This window comes from Lynx rufus, unplaced genomic scaffold (assembly GCF_022079265.1).
Source record: "Lynx rufus isolate CCGP_SWC_20201006 ecotype Redwood Valley unplaced genomic scaffold, mLynRuf1.p SCAF_8, whole genome shotgun sequence".
Lineage (NCBI taxonomy): Eukaryota > Metazoa > Chordata > Mammalia > Carnivora > Felidae > Lynx > Lynx rufus.
The window spans coordinates 3572722-3593315 of NW_025814896.1; the positions used below are offsets into that span (position 1 = coordinate 3572722).

The following is a 20594-nucleotide window of genomic DNA, read 5'->3' on the forward strand; positions in this document are numbered from 1 at the left end:
TGTAATAAATTTAAAAGAAAAGGCCCATGTATTCTTAGAAGGTGGTATTGGCTGTAGCTCTGATCATCACATATATTACTATGACTGCACAATGGGGAATAGTCTGCTTTTCCATAGCAGCCAACAGAACTCTTTTTCAAATTGACTCAAAATGAACGGGATTTTTAAAAGAATAAGGTATGAATGTGAAGAAATTTAACCTAGTTTAAATGCACAGTAGTACATGTAAGATACAAGACATATTAGTAGATATCAAATAGTGGCAATAATAGACCTTTTGTAATAACATTTTTTAATCTCATCAGTTATATAGTAAATTTTAACTTTCATCATGACTTACCAAAATCTTTTCATACTTGACTATTAACAAATGACCATCGATAAACATTGACTAGATACAAAAAAAATCAAGGTCTCAGGTCAGAGTCCTAGGCTAATGTTTTATGATACGTTAAGCAGGCTATTTTATTTTCCAGGTTATCTGGTGTGTTGGACAACATCTGTGGAAATAAAATGAACTCCAAATGGTCATGTTGGACCCCTGTAGCAAGTATTAATCTATGTAACAACAAAAGAGCAAGTACTTCATCGGGAGATACATTCAATCAAGGTGAAACATCGTTTTTTCTGTATATAGCAGTAGCTCAGGGAAATACTCATTTCTTTAAATGTCTAATAAATATCTTTGATGTTAACAAATTTATGTGTTACCAGTTTATTAAGTTCACAAAGATAAATGTTTTATTTTTCCACTAGGTATTATTGTCAAAAAACTTACTAAACAGAAATCATCCTCTTCAACATCTGGTGATAATTGTGAAGACACAGAAAAGGTGCCGCATAAGAAAAAAACAACGCAGCATAGCGAAATAGATAAAGTGGAAGTAGGAGTTTGCAAAAGAGACAGTCAGCAACAACTAAATCATCCTAAACGTTCAGAGCTGAAACACACTGAAAATACCAAGCAGAGAGATTGGCGTATTGAATCTGAAACTACTTTCAAATCCGTTCTCTTAAATAAGACCGTTGAGGAGTCTCTGATCTATAGGAAGAAGTACATATTGTCAAAAGACGTGAATACCGCTATTTGTGATAAAAGCCCTTCTCCTAGAAAAAATGTGAAAAGTCACAGAAGATCAGGGAAAGGATTAACGTCTGAACTTAATTCCTGGGATCTGAAACAAAAACAAATGGTGAGCTTTCAGTGTGTTTGGTTTCTGCATACTTACAATATGCCTACCTAATAACATAGACAGTGAAAGACGCTTTCTTGAGTGCTGCAGATTTAACATTCGTGAGACCTTGTTCTTTAACTCAGGTCTCCAGTGTGCGAGTGAGTACCTCCCGACTCCCTCACCTCGTCCTGGCACCAGCCCCCACCGAGCCAGTGTGCCTGCAGGCGCAGGGCCGGTGTGTAAATGGGTGTAGCAAGAAAGCACCCGGCAGCCCCTTGTCTCCTCCCATTGGCTCTCCTTCACTCTGCCCCGCAGGTGCTCTGAGCATGTGTATACAACCGTCTGTGCCTCTCTCACGGTGCTTATCTTTGTTTTAAAAACTGGTTGTCTCTGTGTGTTCTTTTTCCTCCCGCTTTAACCTCTTAGAGTTTAAAGATTGTGTTTTGTCCGTTGTTATCCTGAACGGCCTGGCAGTTTTGCACACAGTAGCATCTACATTTCTTGAATTATTGCATCAAAGTTTAGCAAGATTTTTCAAGAAAAGATGTAGGTGGAGTGCAGGAGTCGATCTTCTGTCCTGTTGCTCATCCCCTTTGGAGCCTTTACCTCCTACGTGAGATTAATCCTCTGTGGGACATCTCTAGTAGGAGTTTGAGCGGCGCCATACTTTAGGCTGAAAGTTTACTTTTTGTAGCAGTTACAGGAAATCTTTTTCTTGTCATTGCTGTCAAGATGCAGATTAAGAAAACTTCGTAATTAGAATACATTTCCACTGCCAGTAATACAGTCTGTTCCTCACTGCTCCTTAGAAGATCCAGGTTTTACAGGCTTCTATTTTCATTTATCATCCAGAGTGGTATTAATACCTGGATAGTCAAATATCTAGAGCTGATGTAAAGTGTTCATGTGTTGGGACATCTCAACATGCAAATGAGATACTTAAGAGATAATTTCCGATTGTTCTTTTATGATTAGACATTATTTCCTTTGTCTCAGCCGGCCTTTGTATTTTGTCTTTAATCTGTATTTCACTTTGCCTGCTTTGGCAACTTTCTTCTTTGACCAAATCCTTTTGGGTCACTTTTTCATGTTTCTTAGTATGCTGTTCTTTCTAGTCTTAGCTATTTAGTTCCTTCAGACCCAGGGAAAGTAGGTTCTTTTTGTCTGAGTGCTGAGCTTTTATTTTCAGCTGTTTTCTTTGCAGTTTAGAATCATTCCACAGAATTTCCCTAAGCCGGCTACTCGTTTTTTCCTGGGAGCATGGAAACTGATCATGTCTTTTAAGCTGTGCTCTGGTTTTTTAAAATCCACTTTCCTGTCTTCGTAAGTTCTCTTCAGTCTCACACAGTGGTGCTCCCTGTGTTATAAGACTTTCTGCCACTCGCATACATGGATGACTCTCTTTTTAAGGTAGGCATCTGATTCTGCTTCTTGTTTACTGGGTTAATCCAGAGAAATAGAACCTCTGTAGCACGATGGTACAGATTGCCCAAGTTGGCTCTAATTATGCTGGAAGTTCTTAAATCACACGCTCGCTATTTTATGGGAAGTTCATTTTTGCTACATTTCGAAGCCAAGTAAAGTAATCTCAAGAAGAGATAGTAAGTAATACTTACTATCTTTGTTACATATAAAAACATACACTTGGGGGCGCCCGGGGGGCTCAGTTGGTTAAGCATCTGACTCTTGATTTTGAATCGGGTCATGATCTCGCGGTTTGTGAGGTGGAGCCCCGTGTCTGACAGCGTAGGGCCTGCTTGGGGTCCTCTTTCTGTCTCTGCCTCCCCCCCCCCAAGTAAACTTTAAAAAACAAAACAGGGGCGCCTGGGTGGCGCAGTCGGTTAAGCGTCCGACTTCAGCCAGGTCACGATCTCGCGGTCCGGGAGTTCGAGCCCCGCGTCAGGCTCTGGGCTGATGGCTCAGAGCCTGGAGCCTGTTTCTGATTCTGTGTCTCCCTCTCTCTCTGCCCCTCCCCCGTTCATGCTCTGTCTCTCTCTGTCCCAAAAATAAATAAACGTTGAAAAAAAAAAATGTAAAAAACAAAACAAACCCATAAACTTAAAAATGGTTAAAATAGTAAATTTTGTATTTATGTTCATGTTGTATTTTACCATAGTTAAAAACAAAACGTATGCCTGGTTCCCTGAGAAAGGTAAAACTAAAGTCAAGACAAGAGAACTCATGTCTTTATTATAGGGAGTTTTCTTTCAGCCAAATTACCTAAAATTATGCAGATAAGAATTCTTTGTAGTCCTTCCATTTTTAGAGTATTACTCGTTTTTACTTTTTTTTTAAGTAATTGCTACACCCAGTGTGGGGCTTGAACTCACAACTGCGTGATCAAGAGTCGCACGTTCTACCAACTGGGGCAGCCAGATGCCCCTAAAATAATGGGATTTTTTAGAGCAGTCTCAGGTGTATAAGTATACAGAGTTCCCATATGCCCCTTCACCCACACCCCAGTTTCTCCTGTCATTGACATCTTACATCAGTGGGTATATGGGTTACAAATTATGCACCAACATCATTACATTATTATTAACTAAAGCCTGTAGTTGAGGTTAGAGTTCATTCATTGTGTTGTATGTTCTATGTGTTTTGACAGATGTATAGCAGCCTGTAGTACCTACTGTTACATTATCCTACGTAATCACTTTCCTGCCTACACTTCCCCTGTGCTGCCTCCCTCCTAAAACTCGTGTCGATCACTGATCTTGTTGCTGTCTCTGTAGTACTTTTGCCTTTTCCAGAATGTCGTAGAATTGGAACCATATAGTATGCAGTCTTTTTCAGATGGCTTCTTTCACTCAGCGACATGCCATGACGTGTCTCTGTGTCTTTTCAGGGCTTGACGGCTGATTTCTTTTTGCTGCTGAGTAACATCCCATTGCATGGTGTACCGAGATTTGTTTATCTGTTCACCTGTGAAAGGACATCTTGGTTGCTTCCGTGGTTTAACACTTAATAAATAAAGCTTCTGTAAACATTCACGTGCAGGTTTTAGGTGGACGTAAGCTTCCAACTCATTTGGGAGAATTGCTAGATCGTGTGTTTAGTTTTGTAAGAGACCGCATGTCTTCCCAAAGTGGAAAAAGTGGCTGTACCGTTTTTGCATTCCAAGCAACAGATGAGACAGTTCCTATTGGTCTACATCCTTGCCAGTATTGGGTGTTGTCAGCGTTTTGGATTTTAGCTGTTGTTGTATGTGCTCAGTGGTATCTTGTTTTAATTTGCAGTTTTCTCATGATCTATGATTTTCAGCATCTTTTTATATTTTTATTTACCCTCTGTATGTCTTCCTTGGTGCATTACGTATTCAGATCCCTTACTCATTTTTTAAGTGAGTTCTTTGTTACTGTTGAGTATCAATAGTTGTTTGTATAATTTCGATACAGGCACGCCAAACTTGATCGCACTTTGTAGATGTTGCATTTTTTACAAACTGACGGTTTGTGGCAACCCTGTATTGAGCAAGTGTATTGGCGCCGTTTTTCTAACAGCATTTGCTCACTTTCGTCTCTGTCACATTTTGGTAATATTCATAATATTTCAGGGGCGCCTGGGTGGCGCAGTCGGTTAAGCGTCCGACTTCAGCCAGGTCACGATCTCGCGGTCCGTGGGTTCGAGCCCTGCGTCAGGCTCTGGGCTGATGGCTCAGAGCCTGGAGCCTGTTTCCGATTCTGTGTCTCCCTCTCTCTCTGCCCCTCCCCCGTTCATGCTCTGTCTCTCTCTGTCCCAAAAATAAATAAACGTTGAAAAAAAAAATTAAAAAAAAAAATATTCATAATATTTCAAAGTTTTTCATTATTATTGTATCAGTTATGGTGATCTGTGATCAGTGTTTTTTGTTCCGATTGTGATTGAAGTACCACAACCCGACCACACCCCCACACCCAGAGAAGATGGCAGACGTGACAAATGCGTTCGTCTCCGCTCGGCTCACTGGCCACTCCCTCGTCTCTCTCCCTCCCCTCAGGCCTCCCTATTCCCTGAGACACCCAATAGTGAAATTTGGCCAGTTAATAACCCAACCGTGGTCTCTACGTGTTCATGTGAAAGGAAGAGGCACACGTCTCTCAGTCTCTCACTTGAAGTTGAAAGCTAAAAATAGGATTAAGTTTAATGAGGAAGGCAAGCAGAAAGCTGAGATAAGCAAAAAGCTCAGCCTCTTGTGAAACCATTTTACTGCTGACCTGGAGAAGGTTTTAGTTCAGTGGCCCGGATAGAAGCTCAAACCAACCGCCAAATTCTCTTCCGCCAAAGGCTAATTAAGAGCAAGGCCCTAACTCCCTTCAATTTTATGAAGGCTGCGAGCGGTAAGAAAAGGTTGAAGCTGGCAGAGGTTGGTTCATGAAGTTTAAGGGAAGAAGCTGTCTCTAGAACCTAAAAGGGCAAGGTGAGGCAGCAAGTGCTGACGTAGAAGCTGCGGCAAGTTCTCTGGAAGATCCAGCCAGAATAAAATAAGTAATAAGTTTGGCTCCATTAAACAGTGGATTTTCAGTGTAGACAAAATAGCCTTATCTTGGAAGAAGGTACCATTTGGGACTTCGATAGCTAGAGACAAGTCAATGTCTGGCATCAGAGCTTCAAAGGACAGGCTGACTCTTTTGTTAGGAACTGATGCAGCTGGTGATAGGAAGTTGAAGTCAGTGCTCATTTAATGTAAAAAATCCTAGGACCCTTAAGAATCATGCTAAATCCCTTCTGCCTGTGCTTTAGAAATGCAACAGCAAAGCCTGGGTGACAGCATATCTGTTTATAGCACAGTTTGCTGAATGTTAGAAGCCTGCTGTTGAGACCTGCTCAGAAAAATATGATTCCTTTTAAAATATTATTACTTCTCAGGGCACTTTTGTGGCTCAGTTAAGTGTGTGACTCTTGGTTTGGGCTCAGGTCATGATCTTGCCATTTGTGAGTTCGATCCCCACATTGGTCTCTGTGCTGACAGCTGTGGAGCCTGCCTGGGATTCTCTGTCTCCCTCTCTGCCTTCCTCCTCCTCCTCCTCCTCCTTCTTCTTCTTCTTCTTCTTCTTCCCTCTCCCTCTCCCTCTCCCTCTTTCTCTCCCTCTCCCTCTCCCTCTCCCTCTCCCTCTCCCTCTCTCTTTCTCTCTTTCTCAATAAACACTTAAAAAATAAAATATTATTTCTCTCTGACATTATATCTGGTCACTCAGGAGCTTTGATGGAGATACACAACAAAATTAACATTTTTATGCCTGCTAACACAACATCCATTCTGTAGCCGGTGGATCAAAGAGTAATTTCTACTTTCAAGTCTTACTGTTTAAGAAATACATTTCATATGGCTACAGCTGCTGTAGATAGTGATTCCTGCGATGGATCTGGGTAAACTAAATTGAAAACCTCTGGAAAGGATTCACCATTTGAGATACCAATTAAGAACATTTATGATTTGTGGAAAAAGGTCAGACTATCAACATTGACAGGAGTTTGGAAGAGTGGATTCCAATCTACATGGACAACGTTGGGGGATTCAGGACTTGAGTGGAGGAAGGAGGTACCTAAGTAGCTACGGATGTGGTGGAAACAGCAGGAGAAATGGAATTAGAAGTGGAGCCTGAAGAGGGGACTGAATGGCCGCAATCTCACAGTCAAATTGAATGGATGAGGAGTTGCTTCTTTTTTAAAAAATTTTTTTTTCAACGTTTATTTATTTTTGGGACAGAGAGAGACAGAGCATGAACGGGGGAGGGGCAGAGAGAGAGGGAGACACAGAATCGGAAACAGGCTCCAGGCTCTGAGCCATCAGCCCAGAGCCTGACGCGGGGCTCGAACTCACAGACCGCGAGATTGTGACCTGGCTGAAGTCGGACGCTTAACCGACTACGCCACCCAGGCGCCCCGAGGAGTTGCTTCTTATGGAGGAGCAAAGAAAGTGGTTCCTTGAGATGGAATCTACTCTTGGTGAAGATTCTGGGAAGATTGACCACAAAGAGTATAGAATAGTACATAAACTTAGCTGAGAAAAGCATAGGCATCGCTTGAGAAAATTGACTTCAATTTTTGAAAGAAGTTCTGCTGTGAGTAAACTACCATGAAGCAGCGTTGCATGCTACACGGGAATCGCCCATGAAAGGGAGAGTCAGTCAGTGCAGCCAACTTCATCGCTGTCTTATTTTAAGAAATGGCAGGGGCGCCTGGGTGGCTCGGTCGGTTGGGCGTCTGACTTCGGCTCAGGTCACGATCTCACGGTCCGTGAGTTCGAGCCCCGCGTCGGGCTCTGTGCTGACAGCTCAGAGCCTGGAGCCTGTTTCGGATTCTGTGTCTCCCTCTCTGTCTGCCCCTCCCCTGTTCATGCTCTGTCTCTCTCTGTCTCAAAAATAAACGTTAAAAAAAAAAATTAAAAAGAAATGGCCCCAGCCACCCTAGTCCTCAACAGCCACCGCCCTGTTCAGTCAGCAGCCACCAGTGATGAGGCAGAACCCTCTACCAGCAAAAAGATTACCATTTGCTGAAGACTCGGGTGATTAGCATGTTTTAGCATTAAAGTATTTTTTAATTAAGGTATGTACTTTGTTTTTTTAAGACATAATGGTATTGTGCATTTAATAGGCTGCAGTATAGCATAAGCATAACTTTTATATGTGCTGGGAAACCAAGTTCCTTGGACTCATTTTAATGCATTACTCTCTTTATCTCTGTGATCTAGAACCAAACCCACGGTATGTTGTGGTATGCCTGTCCAAATCCTTTATCAGATATGTGTTACACAAATATTTTCTGTTTATGGCTTATCTTTTCATTTTCTAAACAGTGTCTTTTACAGAACGGAAGTTTTTAATTTCAGTGACGTTCTACTTACGAACTTTGTGTTTTGTGGATTGTGCTTTTGGTGTTATAGACAAAAAGGCATTGCCAAACCCAAGATCACCTAGATTTTCTTCTATGTTACCTTCTAGGAGTTTTATAGCTTGCATTTTACATTTAGGGTTATGGTCCTTTTTTTTTTTTTTTTTTTTTTTTTAATGTTTGTTTAGTTTGAGAGAGAGAGGCAGAGGGAGAGACGGAGAATCCCAAGCAGACACCACGCTCAGAGCAGAGCCCGACGTGGGGCTTGATCTCACAACTGTGAGATGATGACCTAAGCCAAAATCAAGAGTCAGATGCTTAACTGACTGAGCCACCCAAGCGCCCCTGTGGTCCCTTTTAAGTTAATTTTTGTGAAAGGTGTAAGGTCTGTCCGGATTCTGGTTTGTTGGTTTTCTTTGTTGTTGTTGGTTTTGTTTTTTGTTTTTTGTGGTTTTTTTGCACGTGGATGTGTGGATGTCCGGTTATTCCATCGCCGTCTGCTGAAAAGACCGTCCTTTCTCCATTGCGTTGCCTTTGCTCCTTTGTCAAAGATCAGATGACTGTGAGGGCTTATTTCTGGGCTCTCTGTTTGCTCTCTGTTTTGTTCTATTATTCTATTTGTTCTTTCATCAATACCACACTATAGTGATTGTTGTATCATTTTAGCAAGTCTTAAAGTAGGGTAGTGTCAATCTGACAACTTTGTTCTTCAACATTATATTGGCTCTTCTGGGTTCTCTTGCTTCTCCGTGTACATTGTAGAATCATTTTGTTGATATCCACAAAATAACTTATGGGATTTTTGTTGGGATTACATGAACTCTAGATCCAGTTGGGAAGAACTGACATCTTGACAATATTAACCTTCCTATCTGTGAACCTGAAGTTTCTCTCCATTTATGTAGAGTCTTTGATTTTCTTCATTCGTCATATAGTTTTTCTCATATAGAGCTCATACATGTTTTGTCAGATTTATACTTGAGTATTTCATTTTGGGGGGAGTACTAATGTAAACGGAATGTAATTTCAAATTCTAGTTGTTCATCACTAGTTTATAAGAAAGCAGTCAACTTTTGTATAGTAACCTTGTATCCTTCAGCAATGCTATCACAGTTGTATTTTAGCTCCATTTATTTTTACGTGGATGGAACTTTTCTTTTGATCTCTACAGAGCACTCTGCATGGTTCTCTGTGTTAAGTTTTATCCTGTGTTATTTAATGCCTAACAAAGCCCAAACTTCCTAAATCATTTCTTACCCGCTTTATTTCTCTTTGTAGTTATATATAAAACCAGATTTTTCTTAAACATTCCTTTCAGCCTTTATATTCCTTTGAAGGTTAACTGGTAGAGTCTTAAAGTAACTTATACATTGTTTCAGAGGGAAAAGTCAAAAGAGAAAGGATTTACCGATGCAACAGAATCCTTGATAAACCAACTCAATAAGAGATATAAACCCAAGGATGACATAAAGTCTACAAGAAAATTCAAAGAGTCTTTGATTGATGGGTATGTACTTAAATTTTAGACATAAATATTTTTTGACAGATCCAACTAAATTATTTCACAGTTATAAGAAAATTAGTTTTGAACATGTTCAAATAGTATAACTTTCTAGTAGAAAACACCTTGTTACTTACTTTTGTAAATAGTAGCTGTTTTAATTATACAGGAAGGGAACTAAATTTGAAATTAGTCATTGTAGTATGTGATTATATTTTATAAAGTATCAAAATACCATATTGATAGAGCATACCTTTTCATAAGTCTTTAGGCTATAGACATTTTCAGATTTTATTTATTGAGCCTAGTAATGAGTAAGACTAAATACGTGTACATATGTTGCTTGAACGGAATAGGAAATCGAAATGAGCTGAGCTGAGTCGCTTTCATATAATATGTTATTTTTTGTCTGCAGTCTTTCTGAAGGTTAGGTCTTTTCTTATTAAAAGATGTTTCTTTACAGGTTGTAGGTGGTTAATTCATGTCTAAATTAATTCTGGCCTTATTACAAGGCATGAAACACTCTCATGGCAGAACCATTCATTTCAAATTGCTTGGCACCTTTTGCCGCATGCGTGGTTCATCTTAGAATTAGCAGTCATGGTTGCTGTTTACGAGGAGGGAGGTTGCAGGATTATGAGACTAGTCTTGTCACACTGCAGTTATTTACAGCGTATCGAATGTAAACTTAGCGATCCAAATGTTTTACCTTATATAACATGGCTTTTACGAAGAACATTCCACTGATGATTGCTTTTTTCATTTTGACAATATCTTTTTTATAGTGGTTTTTCAAACAAATCTGATCTACAGCTCAGTAAGGTAGGTTTCATTTATTTCACTACACCAAATGTATAGCCAAACTCTGATAACTGTAAACATAAAATGGAAGCACAGTAGGATGGAGTTCATGTTTTCAGCATGTTGATAAATGGGTTAAACAACCGCAAGTTTAGTGACAAGTACTCAAAAGAGTCCTATTCTGTTCTGCTTTTCAAAATAAAAGTTCCTTTTTCTTAAGTTATTTATTTACTTCTTTTGAGAGAGAAAGAGACCGAGAGAGAAGGGGCAGAGAGAGAATCCCAGGCGGGCTCTGCACTGGCAGTGCAGAGCCCAGTGTAGGGCTTGATCTCACCAACTGTGAGATCATGACCTGAGCTGCAGTCAAGAGTTGGACACTTAACTGACCGAGCCACCTAGGTGCCCCCAAAATGTTTCTTTTACATGTGTGAGTGTGATATTTTCACTTTCTGCCTTGTGATTCAATAAATCTTTGTTTTCATTTGTTTTCCTTAGCTAATCTCATCTCTTCTGACAAGAAGATCTTTCTTAACTCTGTATTTCTGTTAAAAAAATGATTTATGCAGGCTTAAAATACCAATTGCCTTTGAATTACTCCTCACAATTACTTTCTATCCATTTAATTTCAAGTTTTGAGGTTCACCTTCTGGACGTTCCTCTTGAATCACCCTCTGCCACCTTATGTAGCTCCTTTATCCTAGTTTGGGTTCTGATTTCTCATCCCTGGATTATTGCAGTGGCATTTGTGTAATTTTTTTGCCTCTAGTATTTCTCTTGTCAGTCCGCCATTCTGTTCAGTGCCAGCTCTTTCTCTTTTTAAAGCACACACTTCAGCTGTGCCTTCTGTTCAGATGCCTTCTCTGGTCCCTGTTGCTTACTGAGTGCAGACTTGGGCGGGCTCTCTAGTCCCTTTAAAAGTCCGTCTTTATTTCCTAGTATTAGTTCCCTAGACATGTCTCCTTTAGCTGAAGCGTAATAACTTGAGATTCCCCGAAGTGTTTTCCCTAAGTGCTTATTCTTTTTCTTCCCCTCTTTGTGAAAAACCGAACTGAGTCGGGATGCTCTCACACTCTTTTCTGCTCATCAGAGCTTGATTTCTCCTTGCGAGTCTTGCTTCAGAGTCCGCCTTCTTTTTGAAAACTTGCAAACCCCACATGGGCAGAATCTACACGCCGGTTTCTTGGTACCATTTGTTGATATTCTACTGAGTCTTGCAGTTCTTTTTTCTCTCTGGTGTCTTCTATTAGCGTGTGTCTGTCTAAATCATCTTTGTATCCTGTGTGACCCTTCTGCTTACTTTTGTATCTCTTTTGATACCTTGGCTTATCTTTGCGTCTTCTGTAATACCTACACACGCTAGCATGCAATAGACGAGTTTAACAGATATATCTAAACACTGGTAAAAATCATACTGGAAAGGATGACTCAGATAAGCGATCAGAGGAGTAATATATTAAGGGATAAACTTTCTGGAATAATACACATAATTATATACAAGATAGCCAAAGTACATAATAAAATTGAATATAGTTAACAACTAAAATGAATGTTTTGTTTTAATATTTCCAACTCATTAGACTTCTGAGCATCTCTTTTCGGTAAGCAATCATTTAGTGATACTAGTAGTGATTTTCCATAAACCTTAGTCTCTCCCAAAGTTTTTCTGTTGAAGACTTTAAAGCAAACGAGTCTAGAAAAAAAAGAAGCATGTTTGTTCTGTGATTCTGGAATCACTAAGGTTCAGCTTGTTTTGAAACCAGTGAAAAGGTCATTTACCTATGTACAGTGATGGCAGTGCATATTAAAAAGTAAGGATTCTATGTTTGTATTTAATTTACTTTCAGTCATATTCTTATTTAATACCTAAGTCTTCAAAATTTATAACAGTATGGATGTTGAATACTTTTATTCAGTTTACATTAAGGCAACAGCTACAGATGGAAAATAGGAGTAGAAACAGGTAGAAAATACATGAAAAATACACTTGCGCATGTTGTTTGCCAAGTATACTAATGTACAAGTTTCAATGGTTGTATATAAACTTCTTTTGTATTTAGGAAAAGGTTCAGAAAAAAAGTTATAGGCAACTGAAGACTACTTTTGTTAATGTTACTTCTGAATGCCCACTGTAAGTAATTTTTCATAGATCTTGCAGTTTTCTTCATATACGAAGAATATTTATTATATAATGAAGTTAATATTTCTCTTCATTTTTACAGGAATGATGTTTACAATTTTAACTTGAATGGCGCTGATGAGCCTATTATAAAACTTGGAGTAAGCTAGAAATCAGTATTTTGTATTGGTTATTCAGTATTTATTTTGTATTCACTATATTGTTATTACAGTGTATGTTTTTTGGTTTCCATTCTCTTGTAGATGTGTTTTAAAGTATGTTTAAATACTTTAAAGCTTCTTTTGTACCGACTTAGGTATATTTGGTTTCCTTTAAAACCTTTTGGACTGAAGTAGAGAAAAATGAGTAATTAGGACATGGGGGTGGGGACTCACCCTACTACTTCAAGAACATCACTTTGCTTCTTGATACAAGACATTTTAAAACCATTGCTCTTACTTATTTTGTTTTTAATATATTTTATAGTATTAACTTTTTATATATAGAAGTATTTTAGTAAGCTTAATTTAATTGATGCGTCTTACGATAGGAAGTGATAGAAACTAGAATTTATATGTTTATTTTTTAAAACGTATGTTTACCTTATTTTGACACTAAGAAAAAATTTTTAATGTTTATTCACAATCTAGATCCAGGAATTTCAAGCTGAAGCTACAGAAGCCTGTGTGGATAATTCAATAAAATTGTAGGTGTTTTTATTATAATCGGATGGATCAGAGTAAAATAAGTTTCTCAGCTGTTCTTTTTCTTCAGTATGTCCTCCCAGTTTGTGTGAGAGGCTCTACCATACTGAGAAGAAGGATGGGGAACGTTGTTGGTGGGACTGCCCCCTGACGTTCCTGACACTTCGGCCTTTACTCCTGAAACTGACATGTGCGTCCTCTGCACTTGTCATGTTAGCTGTGCATGTCCGATGATGAAGCTGGAGGGACTCAGTCCTTCATCCAACCTTGTTATTTTTATAATGAACTGAGGTCAGAGAGGATGAGTGACTTGGCCAGAATTTTACAGTGAGCTAGTGAAAGAGTAGGGCTGAAGACCCGTGTCTGTTCGGTGCATGTTACCTTAAGGAAAAAGTAATTAAATTAAAATTAATGCATCTTTTTGTTTAAGGGTAGGTTTGAGGAATCATGATGAACTTGAATCTTCTCTCAAAACAAAAGATAAAAAAGTAAGTTACAATATCCTAATGTGTCCATTAAGAACTTTATTTTAAAAAATAATTTTCTGGGGCACCTGGGTGGCTCAGTCGGTTGAGTGTCCAGCTCTTCGTTTTGGCTCAGGTCGTGATCTCACGGTTTGAGATCGAGCTCTGCGCGCTGACAGCACAGAGCCTGCTTGGGATTCTCTCTCTACTCCTCCCCCCGTGTATGCACACCCTCTCTCTCAAGATAAATACTTAAACAAAAATTTCCTGTGCCAGAGATGATCACAGATCTAGAAAACAAAAATATTTGGGTTTTTCCCCCTCTATTAGACTGTTCATGTGCCCACTATGACTCTGTTATGGTCTCAGAGCTATTTGTAAGTCATTTACTAACAGAAGATATGATAGCTTTAGTTACTTTCTTTGATGGCATCAGCTCGTGTCTGTGTGGAAGTAAGCTGTTTTAACTTTCAAACAACAACAAAATAGGAATCTCAATCTCTGATCTGGGTTTCTGGGTGATTTGTTTGTCTGGATATGTGTTCTTAATGCCAGGTACATTAGTATGCTAAAAAATTAAGTTAGTTTTTCTGTTGCTTGGGTTGTTTCTGTTTTTTTGTTTTTTAGCTTAACTTTAAAAAATTTTTTTTTACATTTCTTTATTTTTTATTTTTATTTTTTTTAACGTTTATTTATTTTTGAGACAGAGACAGAGCATGAACAGGGGAAGGGCAGAGAGAGAGGGAGACACAGAATCTGAAACGGGCTCCAGGTTCTGAGCTGTCAGCACAGAACCCGACGCGGGGCTTGAACTCACGGATCGTGAGATCATGACCTGAGCCAAAGTCAGACACTTAACCGACTGAGCCACCCAGGCGCCCCTACATTTATTTATTTTTGAAAGACAGACAAGCACAGGTGGGTGAGGGGCAGAGAGAGAAAGAGACACAGAATCCGAAGCAGGCCCCAGGCTCTGAGCTGTCAGCACAGAGCCTAATGCGGGGTTCAAGTCCACGAACTGTGAGATCATGAACCGAGCCAAAAGTTGGATGCTTATCCAACTGAGCCACCCAGGTGCCCCTAGCTTAACTTACCTTTAATGGTATATAATGAGACACGTTTCTTCATCTATTATATGGATTCTTTTTTTTTTTAATAGATTGTAGCAAATCATAAAAAGAAAAATCTCTTTAGTGATACTGACACAGAATACGGATGTGATGACAGCAAGACCGATGTTAGCTGGCTGAAGGAACCAAAATCAAAACCACAGCTGATAGACTATAGCAGAAATAAAAATGTGAAGAAACAGAAAAGTGGCAAATCAAGTAAGAAATGACTTCAGGGAAATATTGGAAATGATTTTACCATGTCAACTACTTAAAATGCTTTGTTGGCTGACAAGTATATTTGTACGTTGTTAGTGTTGATAACTATGTAGTCTTATGAATAGAAGAGTAAATACACCACGACACTACAGTGGTTTTGTTTTTTGTTTTATTTTTAGTAATATGGTTGTGTAGAAATTATTTTTTTTTACTGGAATCTTAAAGACAGAAAATATGATTGTCATATTCTTTGGTTCATGCATACTCTTCACCATTTGTCCACTCGTGGCCTGCTGTTATACAATTGTTTAGCAATTGTGGATAGTGTGTTATTAAATACTCATGAACTCAACACTCTAAGCAAAAATCAAATCTTGGACATGCCATTTCCTGTCACAGCTAACACATGTACTTTTTAGGAATGCATATAAAAACATATTATAAGGAAAACCATTTTCTTGCAGAAATATTTTTGCCTAAATCTTCCACAGAATGTCTTCCCAGCATATGGCTTTTGCTTTGTCTAGTGAATCTCTTAAAGCAGTTGGATAAGAGTTTGAGGTATGGGTTTTTGGCTAGACATATGGACCATTTTCCTAGCTTGTTTACTAAAACACAGAGATTTTATATATTCCATTTTTAAAATAAGACCTTTTAAGTTGATATTTAAGAGAACCAGCCTTTACTTTATGTCAGGATAAATATAACCAATAGTAGCCTCTGTGTATGTGGGGGGTGGGGTGCATGACGGCGTAAACAGAAGTAAAAACAAAAACCTGGAAATGAAGCTTGGCACGTATTGGTGAATGAGGCTGAATCTTGAAAAGAGACGAGGCCTGTCATCTCTGCCAAGACGAGAAGCAGCAGAATCATCTTAATACGAGAGAGAGAGAGAGAGAGATTGAGAGAGAGAAGTCTGAGACAGCAGCATGTGCTGGTGCGGGGAGTGCAGTGGGGGCGGGGGGCGGGGGGAGCGGCCAGAGCGGCCAGAGCCCAGACAGGACCTGTGAGAAGAGGCCGAAAGATGCACTGCACCTGCTCTGGGCAGCGGCGTGGTATCAGCCAGGAGCTGATAAAAGTCACATGCTCTCAGGGAGTTTATACTCATTTGTAACATCTTGAGACATTCAAGGTTAGAATACTGTAATCAGTACAGAGTTTTAAAATTGGACTTCTGAGTGAATGGTTTTGTTTAAACGGCTGCATGTCTGCAAGTCATATGTAGGGACTGGCTTATCGCCAGGATTGGAAGACCTTTCTCCCAGAACTTCATTGCTTCCTTGGCTTGGATAGTCCCATTTCTTAGGCTTCAGAGAATATTCAGAAAGTTGATTGTGCCTGAAAGGCAAAAAAAGGAATAGGGACTAAAGCTACTCTCAGGAAATATGGATGAATCTTAGAAACAATGAGGGGCGAAAAATAAAGCACACCGTAGAATATTACATAGGAGAGGATACTGTTTTATAAAGTTCATTATATTGTTTAGGGATACATATCTGTGAAGTAAAACTTTATTTTTTTTAAGACCAAATGAATGAGAAACAATTCAGGATAATGAAAATACTCCCTTTTGGCAGAGGGGATATTGAGCCTCAGAGAGAGTACACATAAATAGATAACATCGTTATTCATAATCTAGCTTTTAAATTGATAGATGCATAGGTGTTCACTTTATAACTTACGTTCCCTGTTCTCATGCATGTTGAAGAAGTTTCATAGTGTAAAGGAGAAAAGAAATTGGTCATTTATATCCTACCAAACACTACAAAGTTATCGATGTCAGTTTAGCCTCAAATCATCTCGAAATTCAAATTTTTGAATGAATTTAAATATGTATTCTTGTTATGATTTTAACTTCTATGCAGAAATATTCTAATAAATTTTAATACCAATTCTAATCTATTTGAAAAATGTAACTTTATCTTCTTGCATTGCAGGACCATCGTTGGAAAGGGGACAACCAAGATCTAAAATGGTAAAACCAAGAAGTTGGTGTTCAAACATCCCTTGAAAATTATTTTTCTCCTAGCATGTAAAAAACCTCATTTTTCATGTTATAATTTTATCCTTGTTGTTACTTGTTTCTCCATAATTGTTCTAGCCTTTGCATGCATACTCTTACTTTCTGCCTTTTTGAATCATGTTGGCCTGTTTTAGGTCTATTTTATTTTGTGACTATAATACCTATAGCTGTTTCTCTTTTTTCCTCTCTTTCTCTTTTTTATGTAAGTTAGGTAATATATATACCAGACCCCGCAGAGCTTTAGTGATAGGAATAAAAAAGGTGATGGGGAAGTTATTTGGACGGAAGGATAAAATCCAGTATTTTTAAAATATTAATCAGGAATTTTATAAAATGCAAATATTTTATGTATTTTCACAAGGCCAAGTTTATAGCAAATAGCTTGTATTTCTTACATCTCACATATTGACCTACTAATTCAAAATTTTTTCTCCTAAAGACACCCAACAAAAACACCACCAAAAAGGTAGAGGAGACCGTTCCAGATGGGAGAACCAGACTTCCACGAAGAGCGGCAAAAACCAAAAAAAATTACAAAGATCTCTCAAATTCAGAATCAGAGAGTGAACAAGAATTTTCACATTCATTTAAAGAGAAATTGCTAGAAAAGGTAAGTAAATAGATATAATTCAGATTAAAAATTTCTAAAAAGCCTGTTAAAATACTAAATAGAGAATATATTTTTACAAAAATGTCGAATTTGTCACATTTTTAGATTGAACCTTCTATATGAGAAATGTCATATGCTAAAAATTGATCTTTAGGCAGTATGTTAAAATGTGTGATAAGTTGGCATTAGTGTTACAAAACAGATGTTTGACTCTAGTAAAATTAGAACTTTAAGATAACATTTTTGAATTAGAAAAGGGCTTGAATTTTTCCAAATTATACTTCAAAAAAGTGCAGACTGTTGGAAAGCTGTGACTCTTTCTCTTGAATGGAAGCAAAAATACTAGATCTGAGGTTCTTCCCACACACTGCCCACCTGTGTCTATCCTTGACTTCTTTCTGTCTCTTAATGTTACAGACATATCCCCAGCCATCTGTGCTTGAAAGCTTTTTTAACAAAGTGAAAAAAGAAAAAAAGAAAGAAAAATAGTGCTTATAGTTTGCCAGGTGCTATTCTAAGTACTTTATAGATTTAACTTCTTAAAATCTCTTAAGTACCATAGGTGACTAGTACTATTATTGACATCTCATTTTACAAATGAGAAATTGAGGCTCAGAGAGATGAAGGAACTTGCCCAAGGTCACACAGCTAGGAGGTGGTAAAACAAAGGTTTGAACCCAAAGAGTCTGGCACTAAAGGTAGGTCTGATCATTACACTGTTCTGACTGATTGCACATAATTAAAGTTGTACCTCCCTTTGTTTGTAACCTTGTTATTCTTTACTTGGAAGACTTTAAGGACTTCATAACTTACGTCTGCATTTTCTCTCACTTCTTACTTTAATTTACTCTCCATATAGTCAGATGAGTCTTCCCAAGCTCCCTGTCATCATCTCCCTCTTCAAAGAAAAACGCTGACAGTCTCTATGTGGTCAGTGCAGCAGAATACCTTTGCAAGCTCATTTCCCCTGCTCTCCGGTGTATGCCCAGAGCTGAAACAGCCAGATGGGCTAACCTGGGACTCCCACACGAGACTGTGCAGCTCCAGTCCCTGCACCCTGTCGGGGGGGTCTCCCCTCGCCATCTTCTCTATGCCTCCCGAGCACGTCAAGTACCATGAAATCCAGGAACTGTTTCTAGTTTCCCTAAACTGGATATAACCTCCTTACAGTGCTTTATTTGCATTTCTTAGGATATTATAGTCCATGTATATTTTCCTATGAATTTGTCATATGCCTTCTACACGCAGAAAGTCCTTCAGCACCCATGTTGAAGCCCCTGTTGTGCTCGTGTATAGCAATAGAAGATATTTAATATTTCAGCATAATTTGTTTTATGTGTCCAAGTATAAATTTCTTGTATTCAAGTATAATTTAAAACGTATCAATACAATTAGGAGGAAAATATCCATTCCAGAAGCAAAACCATAAAGCTGCCAAAGAAACAGAAGAAAGCCTTCTCTGCCGAATCACAGAAGGATATATCAAAAGAATGGAAAAATTCATCTCTACTAAAAGATGCTGAAAGAGATAATAGCCTTGGTTTATCTCCTGTATCTTTATCTGGGAGCCCATCATCTATAGAAGTCATGAGATGTGAGTATCATTTTTTTCTTTTAAATATTCAACAAGTTTCTATTATAACTCTGTGAAAACAGAGTTTGAAGATTAATCTTAAATATGTGCCTCAAAATTATAGGTAGTCAAAACTTCATTTTGTGAACTAGTTAGTGCTAGTAACTTAGTCTTTGCTAAGTAGACGTGGGAACGGTGTCACTACGACACTCAAGTTTTTCACGGGAGGACGTTAAAGACCAAATGGTTCAATATGGAAAATATTTAATGCATATTTACAAATTGTAATGTGAAAGCTTAAATCAACTTTTAGGTTTTTAATCCCCAGATATATTTAATGTGAAAATAATGATGGGGATTTCTACTTTTTCTCTTTTACATTTCATTGACAAAAAAGTCTGCAAGGAATATCCTAGTCATTCTGTGGACCCATAGTGGATTATTTTTGAGGTTTGCTTTTATTGAAAGATAACTCACAAAGAAAAATTCATATTCTTTGGAGCTCTGGTACACACACACACACACACACACACACACTTTTCTAATATAGTAACTATAAGTTTGCACTTTTTTTCTGTTCTTTTTAAGGATATTTTAAAGCATTTCCAAGTATCCATAAGTTAATATATACTTCCTCCAAAGTAGCTATTTTGTTCTTTACTAGAATATTTTCTCAGCGCCCAGGACCACTGACATCTCAGATAACCGCATACTGTAACAGACGCACATGCCCTGATTTTATCTGAAAACTAAGAGTCCATTTATACTAAGACTTATTTCAGCCATGAATTTCCTCACCTATATATGAAGGATTTAGATAAGATGATTTCCCAAGCCATCTCCAACCAGAAAATTCTGTGACTTTATAACAGTTCTGGCTATGATGTCAAAATACTCAAGATAATGCTTAGGTTGATCATTACAGTGCAGCTCATACTATAGATATTTTTGTTTGAGCTTTTGAAAGTTCTTATAGTTACATCTTAAATGGAGCCATTAATATTTTTCTAAGCCTTACAAATCAAATGATTTTAATATAAATTAAAGTTGATTTATTAGAAGTTTATCTTTTTAAATACAAAGAAGATGAGGATTTGATAAATCATTATAGTCTTAGAGTTTCATCTTACTATTTCCAAAGCAGACATCAATGATAATACCTGTCATCTGTGTTTTGTGAGGCAATATAGGTATAGAGAAAATAACCGAGAAGGATTTTACTCAGGATTATGACTGTATAACAAAATCCATATCACCTTATCTGAAAACTTCATCACCTGAATCTTTAAACAGTAAATATAGAGTCGGAGGTCCAATAAAGTCACCTAAAAACAGTGACAAAAATGTATGTGCACGAGAACGTTGCTCACCAATTCCACGCTCCTTCTTGTTGGTAAGAATATACGCTATTTTCCTCCTTTATCAGATCTATCTGAAGTGGGGAAATCATTTCCCTCTAATTTTAATCAAGTACACATTGCTTGTCCAC

At 38.1% G+C, this 20594-nt stretch overlaps 1 protein-coding gene across 3 annotated transcripts in view; it reads left to right on the plus strand.

The window, feature by feature from the left end:
* SYCP2 (synaptonemal complex protein 2) overlaps nucleotides 1-20594 on the plus strand; it is a 67751-nt gene that overhangs the window by 38957 nt on the left and 8200 nt on the right. For 2 of the 3 annotated variants that reach the window (XM_047068736.1, XM_047068739.1), the window contains 13 exons: nucleotides 477-610; nucleotides 757-1193; nucleotides 9365-9492; nucleotides 10272-10308; nucleotides 12345-12415; nucleotides 12507-12564; nucleotides 13054-13109; nucleotides 13538-13595; nucleotides 14731-14899; nucleotides 16837-16874; nucleotides 17362-17532; nucleotides 18928-19126; nucleotides 20287-20498. In XM_047068736.1, the coding sequence (XP_046924692.1) occupies nucleotides 477-610; nucleotides 757-1193; nucleotides 9365-9492; nucleotides 10272-10308; nucleotides 12345-12415; nucleotides 12507-12564; nucleotides 13054-13109; nucleotides 13538-13595; nucleotides 14731-14899; nucleotides 16837-16874; nucleotides 17362-17532; nucleotides 18928-19126; nucleotides 20287-20498 (1768 nt within the window). The remainder of the gene's footprint in view (nucleotides 1-476; nucleotides 611-756; nucleotides 1194-9364; nucleotides 9493-10271; nucleotides 10309-12344; nucleotides 12416-12506; nucleotides 12565-13053; nucleotides 13110-13537; nucleotides 13596-14730; nucleotides 14900-16836; nucleotides 16875-17361; nucleotides 17533-18927; nucleotides 19127-20286; nucleotides 20499-20594) is intronic. The other variant, XM_047068738.1, reaches the window with a different exon arrangement.